This window comes from Dasypus novemcinctus, chromosome 8 (genome assembly GCF_030445035.2).
Source record: "Dasypus novemcinctus isolate mDasNov1 chromosome 8, mDasNov1.1.hap2, whole genome shotgun sequence".
Taxonomy (NCBI): Eukaryota; Metazoa; Chordata; class Mammalia; order Cingulata; family Dasypodidae; genus Dasypus; species Dasypus novemcinctus.
The window spans coordinates 90809642-90833632 of record NC_080680.1 but is presented as its reverse complement, the minus strand read 5'-3'; the positions used below and the strand labels follow the sequence as shown (position 1 = coordinate 90833632).

Here is a 23991-nt window from a genome sequence, read left to right as displayed (position 1 = left end):
TAGCCAGAGGCCCGGGCAGCAGCCGTGCCAGAAGGGACCTGACCTCATGGACAGCGAGTCCTCTGGAAGCTTGTTCTTTGTTACTTGTCCATTTGCCTTCATTAACGATTAGAGTCACACTGACATGTGATGTATTGTGTTCTCTGTGGAAAGGAGATAGAGAAAATGTTAGATCACACAGGGTGGTTTAAGATTTCACAATTATTCTGCATAAAAGCAAGTGTTAAAGGGTGACTTGAACTGTATTTTCAGATGCAGCCCTTTGATCTCTTGGGAATCACCATCAAATCTCTGGCAGAAATTGAAAAAGAGGTAAGTAGGCAGCCCAGAGGGGGGCGGGTGGGGCCTGGGCCACTGCTCACTCACTACCAGCCTCCTGTGCCCCAGGGGTCCACTCCAGGAACAGGGAGCCCCTAGTTGCAGGCATGCCTTACTGAGAAAACCACTTTTATTTCTCTCACATTTATTTCTCAGAAAAAAACCTCAGTTTTAATGTATTTATTACTTTGAGTCAAAAATGACTGACATCTCCTTGTCTTCTCTAAGTCAAAAGGTTTTAAGTGATGGACAGAACAATCAATTCGCTTCATTTTTAAAAACATCTCAGTTTAGACGAAGTGGTGGTTGGAGGATGGGCCCAAGGTTGACTTTTCTTCTTCCTTCTGTTTTAATATGTGCCACGAGTACAATTTAGAGGAAGGGTCCTGATACTTTCAGTTATGCTTGATGAGCTAGGTCCCATTTGGCAGCCTGGCTTGAAAGAGTTGGAATGTTTTCCTAATAAATTAAAGGAAGAATTCCAAGATTGAGGTACATATGGTAACTCTGAAGAAAGAGAACTGAGATAATGGAATCAAACTGGAGGTCAGATTTGTCAGTGTTTTCCCTGTTTTCATAAGACAGCATTTGAGTGTACGTGTCTTTTTTTAATGTATAGAAGGTTGTTAAGCAGTCACATGCTTGCAGCCAGCTCTCCTCTGAGAGGAACATTTGTCTCCAAGATGGAAATGGTAGAACCATTTCAATATTCTCAGTTCCTTTGGGTTTTCTCTTGTATACTCAGCTAGCAGAAGCAGGTTGCATTATTGAAAGATGGCTGAAATCAAGGAAAATTGAATCAATGTAGTACAACAAATTTCTAAACCTGTCATAGCAAAAACAAGACAAAAAAGTACCCCTTTGTCTTTGATTTTCAGTAAATCATAAAAATGAACCTGATTGTCATGTATAGATTTTTTTGGCAATTTAGGGGGAAATTGGCTGGCTGATTCATTAGAAATGTGTGCATAAAATTCTGTGTCTTCCTTTCTTAAAAGAAAGTAGCTGGATGATTGGTGGTGAGGGCCACCCTTGTGACACCACCCTTGCCTGAGTCCAGCATAGGGTGGGAGCTCAGTGAGTCTTTGTGGAAGGCCGTTTGGGAGCGGCCAGATCGGGCTGCATGTGGTGAAACCAGGGCACAGACTGTGACCCATTTAAGACAGCGGCACATGCACGGACCCAACCCAGTTCCACCACTTACTGCGGGCAAGACGTCGGTCCCCCTCTTTCTAAAATGGGGATTACAGTAAAACCTATCTCAAGGGGCTTTTGTACATGTTAAAGGAATATACGTGCAAAGCACTGCCAGACAGTAGGCACTCCGTCCCAGGCGGGGTGTTGCTGCAGTGGCGTGTGCTCAAGACAGCGAGCAGCCCTCCGAGTGGCCAGCTCCCTATCCCCTCCCATCCTTCTTGGGCCGGCTCACCTGTGGTCCCTAACAGAAGCACCCCCCACATACCCAGCTCTGGGCTTGAACTGCACAGACGTCGTCCCTGCATCTCACCCCAAGCCGGCCAAGTGGGAGTCTTTCCTCCCCCGTTGTTGAGGCAGCAGTTGGGGTGCTGAGAGGTGAAGTAACCAGCCCAAGACCAAATTCAGACCCAGCTGTGTTGTACTCCAAATTCTCCCCATTGGGACTTAAAGTCAATGGCCCCGTATTCTTCTAAGGGTATACTCTGGGCCGTCAGGGAGAACCGGGCTTTGAAAGCGGGACCTGGCTTCTCACCCAGCTTGGCTGCGTAGCCGTGTGGCTGCCCCGAGCAGAGGCGCAGAGCCAGGCGTGGGGCAAAGATCTTGGAAGCAGCTGTCCTGGGTTTGAATCCCACCTCTTGATATTAGGTGTCTGAGCCTTACTTTCCTCCTTTGTAAAATCGGGATAACAATAATAAAAATACTGATACAATTTATGGAGGGTCAGCTGTAAATTGCTTGCAACAGTGCCTGACAGAGCTCTACTGGATTAACGTCAGCTGCTGCCACTGCCGGGCTCGTTCCTGGTCTCGCCCAGGGGAAGGGGAGTGAGTCCTCACCCTCAGCACCTCCCACCTGTTCTACTGCGGGCAGCTGAGAAGGATCATCCTGGTTGACGAAGTAGCTTTAGTTCTTGTTTTTAGTGATGGGTTAAAAAGCAGATCTGTGTTCTCTGATGAAGTAGAGTTACAGAAAATGTGGGGATGTGGGGAGAGGTTAGAAACATAAAATAAACTATAACAAATATTATCGCAGACAGGAATGCTATGGAGCTTTTCATTTAACTTGAAGATATAAAAGTTACTTACACCAGCCTTTTGAGTGCATTTAATGGTGATTAGTATGTTGATATCAGAATACTTTGGTGAATAGCTTCCTTCTTCAGCAACAGTGTCCCAGAACTTTCTTCATAAATAAGCCTGAAGTTTGCTCCTTTTAGCCACTGAACTCAGCATTGCTCATTGGCACCAGAGGCCAGAGGAACTGTGCCCACCACCCACTGGCCTCTGCGCTCAGGCTCTGGTGTGTTTGGCCCTGGAGTGATTTTCCTTTTGCCCCTTTCCATTCCCGTTAAGTCCCACTGCCGCTTAGCAAGGCAGGAGAGGTGGGCCATGTGCTTGAGGAAGGGGCCTGGGGTGGGGGGATCTCGGCTCTGGCATGCGCTTCACTCACTGTAAATCTTTAAATTTTATACCATTTAACCAAGACCAAAAAAATAAAATAAAAATAAAGGCAAGTAGGCTGCCTTTGGACTCAGGGGCACAGACACACGGGCCACTCGTCCCCTGAGCTGCGCACCTGGATCTCACCGCGACTCCTCAGCACAGCAGGGAGAGCCCAGCGTCTGTGGAGAGATGGCTCTGTGCAGGGCAAGGGCCTCCTCTCCCCTGTCCCTCTGCAAGAGAAACCTGGGCTCACCCAGTTAAGTGACTTGCAAAACCCCATCGCAGAAGTGGATCCAGCCACTCAGGCCGCGCCGGAGCTCAGAAGCGGGCCGAGTGAGACCCGCGGCCTGGCTGAAAAGGCAGCAGTCCTCTCCCACTGGAGAGCGGTCCCAACGTGAGCGAAAAGTAGAAACGCAGCCCCCGAAGACCAGCCCCCTGTTCTGCTTTACAGTGTCTCATCCGTCCAGAAATGAAGTGGGTTTGCTTTGTTGCAGATTTAATTTTATCGAACCTGCCCTGCCTGGGGGTGTTTCTGTATTTCAGCCATTTGGCCTCAAGGGCAGGTCACTCTGTGAAGGAACCCCGTGACCCTCTCAGCCTTGAGCATGGTAATTAGGGACAGGAGGGGAGAGCCTCAAAGAAATGCCAGCAACCAGAGGGAGTGGACAGACCAGCGTCGGCCAAGGAGAGCTGCCCTGTCGCTAGGGCTCGCAGCGGCCCCAGATGCACACACCCAGGAGTTTCCTGGCACCGAGAAACAGACCGAGAGAGCCAAGGCGTCACCTCGGTCGTGGGTGGGCCCAGCTCCAGTCCCCCGGAAACCCCGACGCACTCATGGGAGCGTGTGATGCTCAGTCCCAGCAGCCAGAGAGGCCTGGAGAGCAGGAAGTACGGCCAGGCCCTCGCAGGCAGCATGACTGCGTGTGGAACAGCAGAGCAGCGCACCGCCGGCTGTGGGTGTTTGCGCGGATGTTGTGAACTGTGTCGACGATGGAGGAAGCCATGCGCTTAGTGGAGAGAGCACAGGTTTTGAGGCCAGGTGCCTGGGGTAGAACACTAAATTTGCCACTCAGGTTCGACTCCGGGGCAAGTCCCTTAGCTTCCCCTGGCCTCAAGCCTCGTGGGGCGGGCAGGCCTGGGTAAACCACCCCACAGGTGTCACTGCCGAGCACCCTGCCATCGGCAAACCACTGCTCAGATGGCTCTGTTCCTACATTGACAGGGACGTCCTCAGACGTCGTGGTAGAGATAGCACTTGGACCGAGTGTCACGGGAGACACCCAAGGAAAGTCGTGTTTTAAGGTTAAAATCAGTGTACCTGCCATCAAGCAGATTTTCCAAGAAAAAAGAAAAGAAAAGGCAGAACCCTTCTCAACTCAAGAATGCTCCCCCTGGTGCTGTGGCTTGTTGAAAATGAGCAAAGCTGTGTTTAATAAAGAAATTCAGGCTCTAATGCTAGTCCTGCTCCCGACTCCTGCCGTGGCCTCTGCCATCCACAGCCACCCTCCAGCTGGGCCTGCAGCGGAGGAGTGAGGAAGGGAGCTGGCCCGGGATTGGAAATGTCCTCAGCCCTGTTCCCAGCCTCTCCCCACCCCCGGGGGCCTGGACAGGCTTGGGTTTGGCTCTGCAGGGGGGCGGGGAAGGGTGGCTGAGGCTGTGTCCCAGCGAAGCCCTTATTGTCTCCCCCACTGCCTAAACAAAAGGCTCGCTCTGTGCCGGAGTCGGGGAAAGTGTAATCTCACAGCCCGGTGATGAAGCATCTTCTCCTGGAGTGCGAAGATGGGCATATAAATATTCTCCATCTCTGCCGCTCTTTATTTCCCTTGTAAGCAGTCACCCCATTTCTCCAACTGATGGATTCCCCATCGCAGCCAGGGCGGGAGTTCCGAGCTCTGCAGCCCAGGCCGCAGCTTCTAAGATAATACCCCAGTCATGGTTACCTTTACCCCAGGCCTCTGTCCTCTCCCCTGCCCTCCTCCACACCTCCCCTCCCCCACAGACCACACCATCCCTTATCTGGAAGAATGCTGGCCAGGAGGCAGTGGCCTTGGTCACTGCATGCACAATGACCCCCAAGCCTTTGAAAAATAGGACTTAGCATTTCCCACGATAAAACGGGCATCAGGTAGGTGAGGAGTCTGGAGAACCAACCAGCACCGCAAAAAGCCATTTCCCCACTCACTGCCTGCCTGGAAAACCACGCTGCTCGCCTTCCCTTCTGTGGGGGCCCCAGTCAAAAACATGGCTCCCAGAAGCAGGCGCTAGCCTGCCACGCTCACTGATGGAGCGCACCAGCCTCCATTTTCACTTGACTTTAAAGCTGAAAGACAAGGGAGAGTCTAATTAGTAAAGGGACGATCTAATATTAATCACTCCCTTAAAATTGACAAGGGAGGCAGTTCATTTAACCACTTAATTGCTACAGGTTTTTATGGGCTGCTGTTTGCAGACATTTTTAATGAAGAAGTTATAAATCTAAGGGAGCTTAAAATTTTAATTTTATACCTAAATATTTTCCTTGTTCTCATGTTTGTAGTCAATTCTCAAGAGTGTAGTCACGTGGAATGTTCTTTAAATGAACATATTTGCTAACTGGCGTGATTTCAGTTTTTAAAACATTGGTTCCAGCAATTAGGCATTTTTTTTTCCATTCCCAAATGACTAGAGAAATTCGTCTTGATTATAATTGCTCTTAGCCACGCATATCTAATTTGTGTCTTTTTAAGTGTTAATTAGTAAACAGTTTGAGCTGACATCTTTATGTGTTTGTGTGTTGAAAAATGGGGCTTATTGCTTATTTAGCTTGGGGCCAATTGTGCCAGCATTTACGTCACGACATTGAGGTGAAATTAATGAAAACATATTTTTCAGTGCAAGGTAAAAAAATTTTTTTGAATACAACTTTTGGACATCCACTTTGCATGGGCTTCTGTGGGCTCCTTCAAATCTCAGGTTAGGGTGGATTTGGGACCTACATACTGCAGAAAAAGCGAGGCAGAAGATTTTTGTATCAGTAATGAAATGGCAGAGTCCCAATTTTATAAAAGCAAAATGTTCATATCCCAGTACAATTGTTCATTCTGTCTACTTTTGGAAAGCTTTCTCGTGCTTTTTAATGTTAACGAATTTTCTGGAGGGAGATGTTGCCGCAACAGAATTTGTGATACCTTTACACCATCTAGTGGGTAGAGTCTTAAATTGCAACCAGAAATAAGGCACCTTCTCTGTGAGATTCATTATTTTCACCACCAGAATCCCTTTTATTTCTTTGTTTTTCAGTCAAGAAGGTGAGATGTTTTGGAGAAAGATTTTGCCTACTGTACTTAACAGATAAAAATTAGTTAAATAAATAGACGCTAACCTGTTCTGCTCCTCTTTTTCATATTGCTCAAATCACAGAGCTGCCTATCAAATTCTTGTGGAGCTAGCACGCTGAATTGAGATAATTCCAGCCCAAAAGAAAGAAACCTAATGGATAGATAAATGGATGGCCATTCTGAAGGCACACATACACTGTCTGAGGCTTCTTTTGAAATATGAGAAGCATCTTGGGGACTGCCACTCCATACTCTACAGGCGTCTGACCACAGGTTAGAAACCACGGTTTTATTCCACAGCCTAGTTAATCTTCCCATAAATTGTGGAGGCTCTTTGGGGCAATTTTTCATCTTGAGCAGCTACAAGTTTAGTTTACCTGACTACAGAAATTGTACATGTTTATAAAAATGCGAAGATTACAGAAACATGTAAAGTAAAAGGGAGAAGTCCCCCCACGGTCCCACTCCTTGATACACACACACGTTCAAACAAACGTTAAATGGGCTCACGACATACATGGTGTTGTCACATGCTTTTGCACTTACCAGTATATCTTACATATCTTTCCATGTCATTTCACACATATCTACCTCATTCTTTTTAATGACTTCAGGTTGTTCTCTTTTATAATTATCCTGTAATTTATTTAATCAATCCACTATTGATTGACTTTTGAGTTGTTTCCAATTATCTGCTATTACACTGCTGCAGTGTGTTTCCTTGTACATATGTATGTCTTTGCTCCTCTGTGTCTTTCTTTCAAAGAATACATATTACTCTTTGGCCATTCAAAAGAGTTGCACCCATTTAAACTCCCAGCAGTGGCATATTAGAGTACTTGTTCCCACATCCTCACTCTAGCTAAGTGTCATTGGTATTTTTTATATTTGACCTTGTTTAAATAATAGTCTGTAACTTATTTTGAAGATTGAATATCTTTTTTCACATGCTTACAGGCCATTTGTATTTCTTTTGTGGATTTCTTCTGTCTGCGCTCTTGCCCAATTTTTTCTATTGGTCTATTTCGTTTTATCATTCATTTTTAGTAGCTCTTTATGTTTTCTCTGAGTTGTATGTTCAAATACACACACACACATTTTGACCAGTGCCTTTTCACCTTCTTAATGGGATGTTCTGCTATAAAGTTTTAAATTTTTCATGGGCAGTCTTGTCTTTCTTTTTATGTTTTGTTTGGTTTGGCTTCTTGTTATAGTTAGAAGATTATAAAAATATTCACCCCTGTTTTCTTCTACTTTTATATTCAAATATATTAAAATATTAAATTTTTCAACTACTTAATCCATCTGAAATTTATTAGAGATAAGAACTGGATTCAGCTTTATTTTATCCTAAAGTGTTAGCCAGTTTTCTTGACATTTATTAGAGCTCACTCTTCAGTGAATTTTAAATGCTACCTTTATCATATATTTCCATATATAAGGGGGTCAATGGATTTTTTTATTGTTCTGCTCTATTGTTCTGTTTTTATATTCTCACCATACTGTTTTAAATTCCATAACTTTTTAATAAACTTTAAGATATCATAGGGCTAGTTCCCTCTTGTTTACCTCCCCCTACACACACACAATTTTCCTAATTATATGAACATGATTATTCTTCCAACTGCACTTTAGAATCTTTTATTTCAGGGGTGGTCCAAAAAATCTGTTCTAGAGTTTTATTTCATTGAATATATAGATTAATACAGAAAAAATTGACGTTTTTATATTAAGTCTCTATCTAAGAACAAGGTATACCTCCTGTTTATCCAGGTCTTTGTTTATGTTACTCAGCAGAACAGAATGGTTTTCTTTGTAGAGGTGCTACAGATTTCTTTTTAGGCTATTCCTAGGTATTTTTTGTTTTTGTTGCTTTATGATTAAGATTTTTTCTTGCATATTTTCTGTTGTTTGTAAAAGAGCTATTGATTTTTGCATATTATTTTTGGAGCTGGTTTTCTTACTGACTTATTTCTAATGGTTTTTTCATTTGCTCTTCTTTGGTTTCCCAGGCAGGCATTCGCGTCACCTGTAAATACTGATGCCTGCCTCCTCCTTTACAGTATTTATTCCTCTGCCTTTGTGCCTTTGTCTGACACCTTGGCCAGCATGTCCAGATCCCTGAACCTCCTTGTCTTACTCGTGTTTTTAATGGGAGGTTTGTAGTTTCAGTATTAACCCATGCTACATTTTAATTTGCTGTATATATAGAAATCTTTTTTTTAATCTTCTTAAAGAATTAGCCATCTATTTCTCTTTTCCTGTATGTTTTTTATCAAGAATAGATGGTGGCTTTTGATAAATGTCTTTTAATCATCTATTGAAATGATCATATTTTTTCCTCCACAGGCACATTAATATGGTGGATTGTATTAATAGAGTTGCTAATTCTGAGACTCTTAGAATTCCCCCTCCCCCGCTGCCCCTTTTGGTTGTGTCGGCAGCAGCGTAGACGAAGGGCCATCTACACAGGCGGCCCCCACCGCGGCCCAGGGCATTCATCATAGAACTAAGAGAACTCAGCCCATCCCACTGAAATGAAGCTGAATCAGAGATGACACTGGGCAGGCAGAATTACTTGCCCTGCTAATTCTGAATTGTATCCCTGCTCGTGCAAAATGAAACTCCAGATGAAATTTGGGCTTTTGAAAATCCCTTATCAAAGATGTTTCTGTCCTTTTCTGATGCTTTGGGAACTTTTACCCCTGAAGTTTTACATAAAGTAGTACAAACAAAAAGGGAGGGGGGACTGCTTAGAAGGCTGCTTGGCAAGCCTGTAAGCAAAGTACATACGGACAGAGTGGGGAGGGCACCTTCCTAGGTGACCCCACAGCTTCTGGCTGTCCGCCCAGAGACCCAGGCTGGAAGGCAGTACTGCTCGAATATTTTCTATCAGTAACCTGGAAGAAGGAAACTACAACAAAATCTCCATTTTTTTAGGTGATAGGTGAATCACGAACTGCTGAATCATCGAGTATGGAGTCCCCAGGTTATTGGCATATGCAGAAATGCCATTTATCCCACAGCAGAGTCATCTGTCGGGCCTCAAGCCCTTCCCAGAGCCCCAGTCTGAACCCAGAAGCTAGGTGCAGTGCCTGCCAGGCCCCTGAGTGCCCAGGGCCCGGGAGGGCAAGCCACACTTCCTGCCTCACTAAGCCTGCAGCAGTCTCCAGTTCTACCACAGAACAGGCTTTCTCCCCTTCTTCTTGAAATACCAGGCCTTCTCAGTCTTTTATTTTTCCTCCTTTTAATAGCCTTGGGCAAAAGAAACTTTTCACCTTTTGCTAACCTGCCCCCATCAACCCTACTCCACATCCTCCCCACCGCACACACATTCACGCACAAAATACAATCATGGTGATAAAATCATACTCAGTCAACACTCTGCTGGTTGGGCAGTGTATAGGGAGTGTGGAGACTGTGGTGAACTAGAAAGCACACTCCTCTCTAAAGGAAGTAGCCTCCACTGTGTGAAGTGAAGGTCCAGAATTGTCACATCTCCTTGTTCTGTTTTGTTTTTCAGTTGGAGCTGCAAAATATTGGCTTTTTGTGTAAAGACTCTCAACTTTGCAATGTTTTTAATTAATTATTTTTAAACACCACACAGGCCAATACTGGGTGAACCTCCAGCTTGTGATCTGTAGAGACACAAACACAAATCACACCCAAACTCATAATTTCATCATCCACAATCATGCGCTGCCTGGATGAGCACTGGGCTTTTTTTTTTTTTAAGTCGGATTTTATGATGAATTAGATGGGTTTTTTTTTTAAGATTTATTTATTTTATTTATTTCTCCCCCTTCCCCCCCCGCCCCAGTTGTCTGTTCTCTGTGTCTATTTGCTACGTGTTCTTCTTTGTCCACTTCTGTTATTGTCAGCGGCACGGGAATCTGTGTTTCTTTTTGTTGCATCATCTTGTTGTGTCAGCTCTCCGTGTGTGCGGCGCTATTCCTGGGCAGGCTGCACTTTCTTTCATGCTGGGCGGCTCTCCTTACAGGACGCACTCCTTGCGCGTGGGGCTCCCCTACGTGGGGACACCCCTGCGTGGCAGGGCACTCCTTGCGCGCATCAGCACTGCTCATGGGCCAGCTCCACATGGATCAGGGAGGCCCGGGGTTTGAACCGCGCACCTCCCATGTGGTAGGCGGACGCCCTAACCACTGGGCCGAGTCCGCTTCCCTAGGCTTAGTACTTCACATGCATGAGTTAAAATACCACAGACAGGGAGCTGGTGGAGCTCAAGTGGTTGAGTGTCAACATATCATATATGAGGTCCCTGGTTCAATCCCCAGCCCCAGTACCTTAAAACACACACACACGCACACACAGACAAGGGCCATTGCAGAATTATTTTCAGAGGGCTGTGGGAATTCAGAGAGCCCCAGGGTCCCTGCCCAGCAGCAGGACTAGAGGCTGGACCAACAAATGCTGCTTCCACGAATAAGTGAAAACCAGAATGGCCTCCCACCAGGCCAAAGACTGAGTTTCTAAGCTGTATTAGTTTCCAGCTCTAAAACACATACCATACAATGGGTTGGCTTAACGAAAGGAATTTATTGGCTCATGGCTTTGAGGCTAGGAAAAGTCCAAAACGGAGGCATCAGCATGGCAGTGCTTGCTTCCTGAAGCCGGGTGTCGTCTTCTCCTCCAGAGAGCTCTTGCCAGAGCCTGACTGCCCTTCACTCGTCCACCTATCTGCCCACCTACCTGTACCTATCTATCCAGCCAGTCAGCCATCTATCAGCATTATCTGCTCTAAGCACAACCTCTACCAGGCTCTAGAGCTAAAAAAAAATGCATAAGAAAGATATAGAAAGTGCTTCGGGAGTGCAGGGGAGTGTGTGATTACTTCTCCCCAAGAGAGGAAGGAACGTTTCCCACAAGTGCCCCTTTAGCTGGGCCTTAAAGGGCAAGTTGAGCTTTGCCATTCAAGGTAGGAATAGTGTTTTCAGCGGAGGGAACAGCATGTGGAAAGACACAAAGGTGTGTGTGGACCTGGCACATTTAGTAAATGGTGCTTGGCAGGGAGAGGAAATCAGAGAAACCACGCATAGGGCAAGACCTCTGCAGAAAATCCCTTGAACCTACAGGACCAGAGGCTCTGGGCTCTGCCCTGGAGTGGGAACATGACAGTCACTGCACCAGCTCCCTGGCACTTGCTCAGATCCTGGCTGGAACAGGCTGAACCTGGGAAGGCATGGCTGCCTCAGAGCAGCAGACGTCCCCTCATGGGAGTCCAGGGCTTGGAGCAGGAGTCTCTTTACCCAATTCTCATCTCAGGAGGAAGAGGAGAGGGAGGTGGGTGCTCATGAGGATTGGTTAAAGTAACTTGGATCCCTCCAAGTAGGAGAATGAAGGGGCTGGATCCATGGACAGTCATGCCTTCATTTAGCGGCTGTTCCCTGAGCCTCTCTGGGTGGGCTCCATGTTGGGTGGGGGGTCTGTGCCCAGGGAGACATGATTCCTGCTCCTGGAGCTACAGCTTGGGGGAAGCAGGAGCTATATCAGGGCCTTCCTTGGGGCTGGAAGCGGAGACTCTAGAAGGAGGCAGAGGCCCTAAAATACACACGCTGGTGGGGCCCTTGAAGACCCCTTATTCTGCCCCTCTCATTTGGTGGGTGAGACCTGCAGCTGGAACTGGGGCTCAGGGCTACCAGCTCCTGAATGGCTGGCCTGGGATTAGAGCCCAAGAACCCAACAGGAGAGCCAGAATGAGAACACAAAAGTAGCTTCCCAAAAGGTGTGCAGGAACCATGCTGCCGTGCTGGGTGCTTGTGGGATTCTGACCAGGACGGCCATTCCCAATGTGCAGCCACTTAAGGTATCCCCCTGGGGCCATATGGAGACCCCCAGCTTGTTCCTGGCCCCCTTCCTGGCCTCAGGCTGCACTCTGAGCCTCAGGTACGCCCCTGTAAGGAGGCAGAGAACAGCACTGCTCGTGGGTAGGTGATGGGGCCCAGGGCTCAGCACCTGAGAGGCTCCGGACATGGTGGCCTCTGCCAGCCCTTTGACCTTCCTAACGTTCCCAAGGGGTGTAATCCACGAGCCCTGAGCTCCATGCCACCTGCAGGACCTCTCAGATTGAGGGGGTTGAACAAGGTATTCTCAGCCCTGGGGCATTCTAGAACCTCCACACAGAGGAGGGTGGCCCAAGTGTCCCTTGGCACCCAGGTCTGGATGCGAACTGCCCTTCCTCCAGGAAAAACAGTTTTACATGCTTGTTGGGATCCAGACTTCCTAGCTGTATCATTTTCCAAATGTCTCTGGGAACCATAATCCAGGTATGAAACAAGGATTCCCATGGGAAAAAGTGAGGAGGCTCAGACCAAAAAGTGTCACGTGGCCTCAGGCTCACGCCTTCCTGTCTGATCTTCAGTCTCCTCTTCAGTAGGGGTGGAGGTATTTAGGGCTTTCCAACCCCTACTGTACAGCAGAATCACCTGGGGGCCTCGTTTAACAGTGCCCCACCACTGGGTCAGGGGATGGGGGTCAGGGTTCTGTGCAGTGATTCCACTGCCGCTGAAGCTCTCCATGGTCCAGAGCTTGGACTCTTCGGCCAGTCCAGCTCAGCACCCCCATAGCAGACAGGACACAGGCAGGTTGGAGACGTGGGGCCCTGCAGTGCCCTGGTGGCACTGCAGGCTGACTTCCAGAAACCAGACAGGTGGAAAGGATATGGAGCCCCCAAGTGAGGAGATGAACCTCCTGTCACTGAAATTCTCAGCGCATTGGACCATAGGTGAGGAAGGCGAGGATTAAACGAATTTAGAAGCCACTGCAGCCCAGGGTGGGGCTTGGGGAAGGCACGCTGTGGGGCAGGCGGGAGCCCTGTTCAGAACCCTTTCCACCTTTGGATGGTGGTGGGACCAGGCCTGGCCTCAAGACCCTCCCTGACCCCCAAGCCCCTCTTCAGCACCTGTCCACCCCTGAGCCACTTCCTCGCTGTGTGGAAACCTTTCATGCTACTCCTGAGTCTTGGCATATTAGTTTTCCACCACCTGTGCTCGCCCAGCCTGTCCTCTGAGGCCGCCCTGGGTGCCTCTCGGCCTGCCCCTGCCCACTCCCTGCCCTCCGGATGTGCCTTCCCAGGTACACTGAGGCCCTTGTGTGGTCTCCTGCAGTGCCAAGCTGCATTTGTCATTGCTTCACAGTCAGACTGGACCTCCCTCCCCCCCCCCCCCCCCCCCCGGCCTTCAAAATTGCACCTCCTTGACCGCAGTCACTGGTCCTGATGTCAATTGCCTGGCCAGTGCTTAGCCTCCAGTAGCTTTGTGGGCCTAGAGCAGCCCTGTGGCTGCTCATTCTGCAACCTAAGACAAGGCGATTCCTTTCCTGGACCCCAGGAAAAGATCAGGCATTGGAAACCATCCCTTACCACTCTTTCTTGTTCTGGAACCTTCTGATTGATTCACTCCTTACTAGACCCAGTATAGCAAAAACGTGTAGTGCATGCTTACCTTATTTATCCTTTCTTGTATTTGACGAAAAGTTTCAAGGCAGTGGTGCGGCCCTGCCTAAGCATTAAAATCACCTGGGGTACTTTTATAAGTTGTTGCTCTCTGCCCCCGCAACGCCATGCCATTAAATGAGAACCTCTCAAGGCGGGGCCAGGCATCGCTGACTTTGGCTAAGTTCCCTTCCTTCCTCCCTCCCGGTGCGTAACCAGGGTTGGGAGCCCGTTTAAGGCTTTCAAGGTGTTTTCACGTGAATTACCTTAGTCGATTCTAGCAGCATCTTTGTGAGTAGACCAGAGAGGTTTGGTCAGCTGTTTGTGCCAGTGAGGGAGGGGTGAATTGACTTTCTAAGGCACAGCTGGAAGCTGCAAAGTTAGCACCTCCTACTCACAGGACATGGCTTTGCGAGGAGAAAAGGCTTCCTAAGCTGGGGTTCTCTGCACCTGCCTTGAGAGGCCCGACACCGCGGGCTGAAGGGTCTCACGGCCAGAGGATGCAGTTTCCAGGGCCCCCAAAAAGGTCCTGGCAGTGGCGTCTCTCTCCTGGTTGAGGCCGCCTGCCCGGGGCTTCTGTGTTGCTGTGGTGACGGTCTGCGTGCACCAGAGGGCGCCCTGGCACGGCGCTACTCAGCTGGGCTCGGCTCTGCAAGCCCAAATACTTTTTAATTGAAAATTTTTTTAATTCAAAAAGGATTTGCTGTTTGTACGCGAGTGCAGGTTTTCCTTGTGCAGGAGACTAATGTCATAAGTAAACAGAGATCTGAGTCCAAATCCACCTTCAAAGGTGGCTGCTGTTTGCCCGAGGGAGTGAAAGGGCTTCCAGAAGCAGCCCTAGTCTCTTGGGCAAACACTCTGGGGACAAGCAATCTCAGGCAGAGGATAGCGTCTGTGGGAAGGGTTATCCGCAGCCTAAGGGGGATTATGTCAGGGGACATATGTTGAAATTTCATTTGGGGAGTTAGGGAAAACAAGAAGGGGTGAGGGTAGCACTTTTCCCTAGTCAAGATGACCTAAAAAGGGAAAAAATCCCAAGGGCACAGCGCTCATCTGCGCCCTCCACTGAAAGCGCGGCCTCTCCACGAGTGAGGAAAAGGCAAGCGTGTGTCCTTGTTTCTCCCTGCCTGCCCCCAGCCCAAGGTCACATGAAATAGGGAGGTAGCAGTTCATCCTTGAAGGCCCACCCTCAATCACCCCGCCTAACCCCCCGTCACAAAGACCCAGGTCTTGACTTCTGCCCCAGTCAGCCAGTTGCTTGTCCGGGCTTGGAAACGGCCTTCCCACCTAGCCAGAAAGCCACAGCACCCTTTTATGGGCCTACCTGTCAGCACCCAGGTCTGCAGACAGCCCGGGCCCGACCCCTCACGCTAGCCTGCTGGTTGTGCCTCGGGCTCCTGGTGCTTGCTCTCTGGCCTAACCAAGGAGGCCTGTGCACCTCCCTGCCCCAAGCCTAGCACAGCTCCACAAGCTTAGGACAGCATGACCTGCCAAGGAGAAGTGACTGGTCGCGAGTGTCCCCCCAGCACCTGACACTGGGCCTTCTCCCTCAGGTGAGGAGTCACCCACCACCGCTGACTGCCCTGGGCCTCCCAGGCCCCACCACCACCATGGCCGAAACACGTGTCCCCTGGCCCCCTTGGTACCCCTTCAGTCACCCAGCCCTCACTTCACATTGACTCCGGCCCTTCACTCTGCCCCCTCCTAGCCACGTCCACTCACCAGGTCCCACAGATTGTCCAGACTCATCCCTTGCAGTCCCCAGGTCTCCTGGGAGCTGGTTGGAAAAGCAGAATCTCAAACTCCCCTGCAGACCTACCGAGTTAGAATCCACATTTTAACAAAACCCCCGGAGACTGGTGTGTGATGGAAGGTTGAGCAGTGCTGCTCTTGATGGCCCGGGTGCCACCCTCTCCCTGCCAGAAGAACAGTCCCCTCCTGCTGGCTCCATGCCGTCCCCTCTCTTGAACCTTCACCCACCAGAGCGGCACTTGTGTTTTGAACGACTGGGCCCACCACCTCCCTCCACTTGGCCTCCGTAGCTCAGACGCTGCTGCCCTCCCCTGCCCTCCACTGCCCACGCCTCGGTGTCCTCCACCCTGAGATGTTCACTCCTCCACGGCATAGGCCCAGCCCTCTTGCTCTCTGACCCTGGGTGCTTTTTTTGAAAGACGTGCAACCTGTATCTCCCCACCCCTTATCCCTGGTACCACCCACATCCCCCCCACCCCAGCCAGATGGCTCCCCTGGATGCTTCTCCAGCACCTCATACTCCGCCAAAGGCAAAACTGTGCTTGCACCCCCCCCAAACCTGCTCTTCCTCCTGTGCCCCCCCACACTTGGGCTAATGGCCCTGTTGTCCCTCTGTCACCGCACGTCCATCTCCAGGCCCTTCTTGCCCTGCCCTTTGAGCCCCTGGCACCCCGTCACTCCTCCTCTCTGCCCACTGCTCCCCTCAGTTTAGGGCCCACGTTTCCCGCAGAGCGAGCTTCCTGGCATAATCCGACACGTCCTCTTTCATCACCCCCACCCCCACCCCGGGCCTCCCAGGGTCAGAAGCCGGGGTCCTGGCTGAGGCCCAGGGGAGTTGTGTGGATGTACATTTGTGTTTGGGGGCAGGGAAGGCTTCAGCTTTGAGCACATCCTCAGGGCTCTCCGTGACCATAAAACATGTAAAGCCGTTCATCTGCCGGGTGAAGCGCACAGTCCATAGCCCATCTGCTGGCAGATTCCCGCTCTCCTCCGCACCTGCTGTTCCGTGCTCGCGTGCCCTTCCCCACCTGCCCTCTAGTCAGGCTCCTCTTCCACTCTCCTAGGAGTCAGGCTCTCCCTGCTCCCTCCAGGCAGTAGGGCTGCCTTGGCCTGGGGCACCCATGCATCTGGGCACACCTGTGCAGGTGACTGTGAGGTGGCACTCATGCTGGCTTGTGTTGGGCATGTCTGGGTCCCTCCCCCGCCACCTTGTGAGCCCTGGGAAATGGGGACCACATGGGGAGGGTGCAGGGCCCTAACACCCAGCACAAGGTGGGTATCGGTGGGTCCTGGTTAGCCAACTGGGGAGTGGACCTGCTGGTCTCCTGCCGCGCACATACCCAAGTAGCCACCAGGTGGCACTGCTATCTCGGACTTTTCCCGAAGCCGGGTCGTCTGGAGCTGCCCGTGTTCCAGGAGCTGGAGCCCCCAGGCGACACGCGTCCTGTGCCCTGGTCATTTAGAGAAGAGGCGAGTGAGAGGGCTGGGCAGCTCTGATGGGTTATCTCTTGTAGTCAGCGAGTGTCCAGTGAGTGCTTGGTGCAGGGCGGGGCCCTCCACCTGCCATACCTACTCCAGCCTCTCCTGGGGGCCTGGAGGTGATCATCGCCTCGTTTTAGAGAAGAGCTCCCTGAGATTCAGAGAAACAGGGAAAAGACTGCCTGAGGTTACACTGCAACTTCGAGTCCTTCCTTTCCTGTCCCTTCTGGCAACAAGTTTGACTGTAAGGGCTACGACGTAGGATCATTTCCTCTCCCTGCCCTTGACCGGTCACTCCGGCCCTCGGCTCCCGTGGCTGCAGGCTTGGGGGTGGGGAGGCTGGGGTCTGCTCTCTCCCATCATTCACCCACAGGCCGCATCCCTGCCTTCTGTCTGTCCTGGGTCCCTCCTGTGGAGGCCATGGACACAGCATGGGGTATTGGTGGACTGCTGGCTGCCGTGGACCTCCACCATTTCCAATTTAAGAGAAAAAAACGTAAAGGTTTTCTGCTTCCCTTCAGTCTTTAATGACTTTTTGGTCTTGCTCTGACCCCTAAGTGCCCATCGGCTCTTCAGCCTGTTCCCCTGGCTCAGCGCAGCCGTGAGAAGGGGCTCCTTGCTACAGGCAGCTTACAATGGGTGGTCGGGAAGGGCAGGAGAGGAGGTGGGCAGGGGGCACTGGAATCCACACAGCTGTGGCTGAGGTCTGCAGCCCTCGGGGGGGAGGGGTCTCCTGGGACACCACAGCCTCCCGGTGCCTTGCCCCCTGCTGGGACAGCTCTGCTGCTGTCTTCCTGCTGGCCTCCCCCACTCCCACCCCGGTACCCGCTGTTGGTGTAGGAGTCCTCCCCAGGGAGCTGGCATCAAGTGGGGGCCAACTAGGGCAGCTGCACTTCAACCCATTTCATGTAGGGGAGCCCTGGGTAACATTTCTTCTTTTATGGCAATTCTGCTAAAAGTTCCTAAATTATTTTAGAAGTCTGTCAACCCCTGGCATAATCTAAGTTGCTCATTCCCTGACCACATAACCACCTGCCTGCCTTGGTGTAGCTCTCAGGGCCCCCACCCCCAGACCCTCCAGCCTCATGGCCTGCAGCGTCAGCTGGGCCCACACCTGAGTCCCTGCGCCTGTGCCCCCTCCTCAGCCTGGAAGGCCCCTGCCCCGTGTTTGGAGGTTTAGATGACTCCTGACCTTCAAGGAAAATTGCCCCCCAGCCCATCAGAGAGACTGGCCCCTTCCCTGGTTTCCCGCCAGGCTGGAGCCTACCTCCACTTGTTTCTGGGACTCAGGGTCACTCAGGCAAATGTCAGTGAAGCGTGCGGTTTACACTCCAGAGCTGGACGGCACCCTCAGCTGCCCGGCTGCTCCAGGCTGGGAGGCAGAGGGCCCCCGAAGCCTGGTGGCTGAGGCCCAGCCTCAAGTCAGGTTCGCGGGTGGGTCCGAGATACGCCCCTTCTAGCCGTGCGACCCTCTGCTGTCTAAACCCGAGTACGAGGACCTTCCACTGGCTTGTGGGAGGGCTGCGGGGCGAGGCGAGGGGCTCCCAGGACACGGCCTGGCGACACAGCTTTGGGCACTGCTGGTGCTGAGGTCTCACCTCTCAGGGACTGGGGCAGGGGCTGAGAAAAGTACGAGTGTCACCAAACCAGTCACCAGCACAGCAGAGGTGTGCACACCCTCACGCACTCAGGCCACGTGGCCCGCACAGGCACACCCTGCGCTCCCCGCACAGCTCGCCCGCTCTCGCCGGAAGGCAGCCTGATGCCGGCTCGTCGGTCGTTTCTGCGTTTGGCTGCTGGGCAGGTGACGCGAGCATCGTTGCCCTGGTCGGAGGCCTGGGTCCTCATGGGCTGACTCGCCTCTCTGTCCCCATTCCTCCTCCCTGCTGCAGTACGAGTACAGCTTCCGCACGGAGCAGAGCGCCGCCGCCAGGCTCCCGCCCAGCCCCACCAGGTGTCAGCAGATCCCGCAGTCGTGAGGAAGCGCCGCTGCGCTGCGGGGAGAAGACAAGCCTCCCGTCCAGACTACTGAGCGGGGGGGCGGCTGGAGCCGCCGGCCGCCCCCCTCCCTCGCCCCACCCCTCCCACCCACTCCCCCACCCTTCCCGGGACGAGGCCCTGCACCCACCAGCCAGGTGGGAAGCCAGGGGCCTTCCTCCCACACCGCCTAACCTGGGGGCTTGTCTGGGAGACTCTGGGCATCCGAGTTGTCATCGGCTTGCCTGATATGACACCCCACCTCCCTGGGGACTTTGTTAATAATTGCGACTAACCTGTGTGTGCTGTAGCGACCAGCAGCTCCTGACATGTCTGTGTGATGACCAGTTGTCCTGCGAAAAACCTTACCCATCCTGGGTGTCCCCCCAAAAGTCCCAGCCAGTGACAGAGGCCGCCCCTGACACCCACTGGCTCCTTCACTCTGACTCTTGCCTGCCATGGGAGCACCCCACTAAGCCATTACTTTTCCTGGAAGCGCCTGGGGTGGCTTTGCATAGGACCCTCCAGGGCTTGCCGGTTGCCCCCGCAGATCCAGGGCTGCCTGGGGAACATGTCACACACACTGGCGGGATCAAGTGCTGGCGGCATTTCACGGCCACCCTGAGAAGACACAGGAGGAAGTCTGTGGAACCCTAGCAGACCAGAGCCCGGTGCTCTCCCCATCCTGGACGTGCCCCGACTCAGCGGCAGCTGCTCACACTGGTTTTCCCATGTCAGGAAGCAGCATGCCTGCCACTGGCACAGAGAGGACTGCTGCTGTCGGGACAAGAAGGCTGCGAAGCCGAGTGCTCGGACCTGAGTTTCGCTGCCCAGGGTGTTGTGCTCGTCCAGTTCACTCCTTTTATCCCCAAAGGGCTTGTCAGCGGAACCTGCATGTGCCAACAGCAACTCCAGCTGCCAGAGACCACAGGGACAGGCACGTCCAGAGCCTTGGGTGACGAGGCCCTGGGGGCCAGCACATGATCCCTGGCCTCAGCACACTGACCAGCACCTCTGGCTTCTCTTGGACACCAGGGTTGTCTTGACAGCATCTGCTAACAGAAACGAGTCATTCTGAAAAGTCCCTCTGACCCAGGTCACTGAATTTGTGCCAGAACTGACATCTTTGCTAAGAGTGTCTTTTGCAGGTGCCACCGTCAACCACAACTGGCTGCACATTTGCTATGAGAATAGTGGTCCCTGCTGTCCTTTGAGGCTCGGGACATCGCTCAGATGGGCTGCCTCGTTTTCAGTGTCTGCCAGGGTTTTTCTTCTCATTCCACAGAATGCTGGCGTCTTGGATCTCGAGGACCTCCCGATGGTTGGGTCTTCATACGTGAGAGTTTGATGAGTGTCTGGAGGCTGGAGTGTGGTTGCACCGTGGAGAGCCAGTGAGGTCCCTCCACCACGAAAGCAGGACAGGTGGGGCCCTGGGCCAGCCAGGGCGCAGGCCCCACCCACACACACACACTTTGCAGTTCCTAAGATGGCACATGAATAACAGGGCTGGCTGGGTGTCTGGGGCATAAAAGGAACTGGAGGAAGAACTGGCCAACACAGGAGTGGGTGCCTGCTGGCTAAGAGGGGGAACTGGGGCAAAAAATACCTCATGTACCTGCATCAGCCCCTCCACCTCCAGACCCCTGAGGCCTCTTTTTTGGACCCACCTTTTCCTGTTTGGGTCATCCCTGCTCTTCATTTTGGCCAGAATGTGCTTAATCAAACCTCGATACCTCTTGATTTCTGTATGTTAGGAAGGGGTTGCCTCTCCCCACTTCCCTGAGACCAGAGGAGGTCCCTGGGGGGGGTTGGCCTTCCCACGCCTCCCACCCAGCCTCGTGATAGGAAAAGGCAGTTGTTAATAGGACCTGCAGCCCAAGGGCTGAGCCCTGGCCCCAGGAGGCCATGGAATCGAGACAGGGGCCCTGTGAGGGAGCGGTGTGGGTCGATGCTTACCCAGGGGAGCCCTGATGGACTGGTCTTAAGTGTGTCTACTAAAACAAGCGAATTCTATTCCTGAGGAATTTGGGGGCCCCTGTGGAGACGGAGCACTTGGGTTTATTATCACCTTTTGGATGAGTGGCTGGTCCAAAACCAAGGAACCCATGTGACTCGAAGCCCCCCAGCAGGCCTGGAGGGGGCGGGCGAGGGGGCTGCGGGCAGAGCTCGGGCCACTTCTGCCTGGCTCACTTTGGTGCTTGCACGCTTCGTGCCCTGGTGGTGACTGTCTCTGACGGTGGCTTTTCTCTCCTCCCTTGAGAACGAGGTGCCTCGTTACGATGGGCCCGGGAAGACTCCCAGAGGGTAGGGTGTGATCCCCCATCAGCGAGCAGGAAGGCAGGGCGGCGCAGTGAGGGTGGGTGCTGGAGAAAGGGGGAGGGGTGCCCGATGCCGCCTGTGTCCTCGCGCTCCAGCGAGGCCCGGCTGGCCTGGTGCCGCGGCCAGGCAGCCCCTGCCGGCTGTCCCGCAGTCGCTGGCGTGCGCAGAGCAGGGTCACCAGGAGAAAGAGCTGCCCTGTGTGAAGCCACGCTGGCTGCAGAGACATTTTCGGTAGCATTACAGAATTAGTTTAGGTATAACATTGACTGTGAATGTAGTAATAAACGGCAGCTTAAAATAGTTAAACAGTGACAGTGTTAAGTACAAGTTGGTGTCTGGTAGATTTTAAGCTGCTCCTAACCCTCTATTTACCGTCCGAGAGGCGGGTAAGGACGGGCAGGTGTGTGGTGTGGCAGGAGGTGTGTGTGCACGGGCACATGTGTGTGCCACCCCCCTCACCCTGGGGGCCCGTGCCCTCTGCAGCAGGACTGATAATGTGGTGCTTTGGCTCACACCAGGGAATAGAGTGGCCTTTGGGTGAGTGCTTCTCTTCACAAACTTTCTTGGCCACAGCGGGGAGGGAAGGACGAGGATTTTCTTGAAAATGGGGAGGGCTGCAGCCTCATCTCTTGGTGGCCTCATCTGCTGCCAGCACTCTCCCCTGCTGCTGCCCGGCGCCCTCTGCCCCCCAAGGAGACTCTCACCAGAACACACAGCTTTCCCCGCTGCCTTCCCTTTTCCCTCTAAAAATTCAGTGTCTCTTTTCCAAGGGCCTTGGAAAGGGCACAGAGGTGGTAAGGAGTAGGCAGTTTGCTCCAAGTTCACTTACAAATGTATAGGGCCTTTCTTCCTACCCGAATCCAAGAGCTACTGCCAGCCACAACCCTCCCTTCTTTGGAGAAAGGCGAGCCTGGTCACAGCAAAGAGACAGCAGTCAGAGCCCAGCCTGCCCCTGCTCGGGGAAGGTGACCTGGGGGCCCAGGCGGTTTTGCAGTGAGCAGTGTAGACGTTGGATGGCAGCCCTGCTCCTTCTGCCCCTGCGTGATTTGGGGGGCAGGTGGGAGGACAAGAGGAACTGGCACGGACTAAGGCCTGCTCCTTGCCAGGCACTGAGCCCGGCACTTTAAGCACATTATCTCCTGTCATTCCCCACAAAAGAGAAAGTACCCAGAGGAGGATGGTAATTGTTCCATGTTACAGATGAAGAAACTGAGACCCGTCCACGGGCACGGGGCTGGTAAGTGGCAGAGAAAGTGCCCCACAGCCCAAATGCCAGCTGCCCATCATAAGCACACGGCCCAGGCCAACCGTTTTGGGACCTGCTGCTGCTGGGGTGAGTGGGCACCACCACGCAGTGGGTGCTGAGCAGTGGACAAGAGCTTGCCTGCCAGGACGAGGGCTGCCCAGGTCTGCGGGCCTGCTGCCTGCCCCATCATCTGCCACTGACTGGAAGTGTAGCAGCTCGCAGCTTCCATGAGAGCAAGAGAGCCCGAGGATGAGGGTGGAGAAGAGCTGTGAGCAAGCGGTCACGTTCCTGCACAGACACACAAGAAGCGGAGTTCCTTTCATTCTTTTCACTGTCTACCTTAACCCTGGAGCCTGCGAAGGAGCCAGGCATCCGCACACTCGCCCTCTTAGCTCATGGTCCCCCACTTAGACTTTCTGGGGCCCAGGGGGCATCTGTGACCGTCCCAAGGAGAAGGGGCTCTTGTTCTAGCAAAGGGCGTGCGAGCTGCGGTGCGACAGTGCCAGGCCTCAGGCGAGAAACCAGCTTGCATCCGAACAGCGTCCTTACCACATGTATTTATTTGAGGTGTCTTGTTCTTGGCAAAGGGAAGTTTCACTGTGCGATTGTCTGTATTCTTAATATAATTTGTTAAATAAACATTTGTTTTAACCTCTTTCCCATTTGCTGCTGTCTCTGAAGCCACCAGAGGTCACTGTCCCTCAGGGGTGCCTCCAGGTCCAGCCCCCTGCCAGCTCCCACACCACCACAGAGGCCAGGCCAGCCACGGCGCTTAAAGGGCAGGTGGTCTCCGACTAGACTGTCACCCTTTTGGAAAGACCTGGTGGGCTTCTCTGCCCTGTTTAGTTTAGATGACCTGTTATAAGCCAGAAGAATTCGGGGAGGTGGGGGGGCAAAAAAAGCACAGCTATTCTCTGGAAACAACCCTCCAGGAATGCTCCTTGAAGGAGAAAATCCCAATTGCCATGAAAGCATGTGAAGCCCGTGCTTTAAACTCGCCGCCAGCAGGAATGCGGGGTGCTCTTTCATCTAGGTTTGCCCCCGAGCCCTTGTCTGAGCAGCATTCAGAGCATGTCTGGCCGAGAGCAGAGGAGATGGAGCCGCATGGCCTCAGCTCCGGGTGATTTCAGTCCTGTCCTGACTGCTCACCTCCTTGCAAGATGCCACTCCAAACACCCAGTAAGGAGGCCGCACGGCCCCAGGTACAGGGCTCCTTGAGAGGAACCGTCATTCAGCGCTCACTAGCGAGGCTCTCTGCCTCCCTTTATAAGTGACCTTTGCATTTTGGAGCTCGCCAGCACAGTCTGGGCTGAAACTGCCTCCAGCCCTGCTCACACCAGACTTGGGCCTTCCCAGGTGGACAGAACAGAGCTAGAACAGGCCAACGCTTAGATCAGCTTCATCTCCCTGCAACCCCGGAGGTCCCCAAAGGCATGCCAGTGCCACTGACCCTGCCTCTTCCCCCCAGGCTCCCTCACCCTCACCCTCTGGGGT

At 52.4% G+C, this 23991-nt stretch overlaps 1 protein-coding gene across 6 annotated transcripts in view; it reads left to right on the top strand.

Annotated features, from left to right (window-relative positions):
• MVB12B (multivesicular body subunit 12B) overlaps nucleotides 1-23154 on the top strand; it is a 207714-nt gene extending 184560 nt beyond the window's left edge. For 3 of the 6 annotated variants that reach the window (XM_058302360.2, XM_058302362.1, XM_058302361.1), the window contains 2 exons: nucleotides 253-312; nucleotides 18848-23154. In XM_058302360.2, coding sequence (XP_058158343.1) covers nucleotides 253-312; nucleotides 18848-18934 — 147 coding nt within the window. In that variant the 3' untranslated portion in view covers nucleotides 18935-23154. Of the gene's footprint in view, nucleotides 1-252; nucleotides 313-6356; nucleotides 6548-18847 lie in introns of those variants that run through there. The other 3 variants (XM_058302363.2, XM_004467225.5, XM_058302364.2) reach the window with 1 other exon arrangement.
• Nucleotides 23155-23991: the final 837 nt, after the last annotated feature.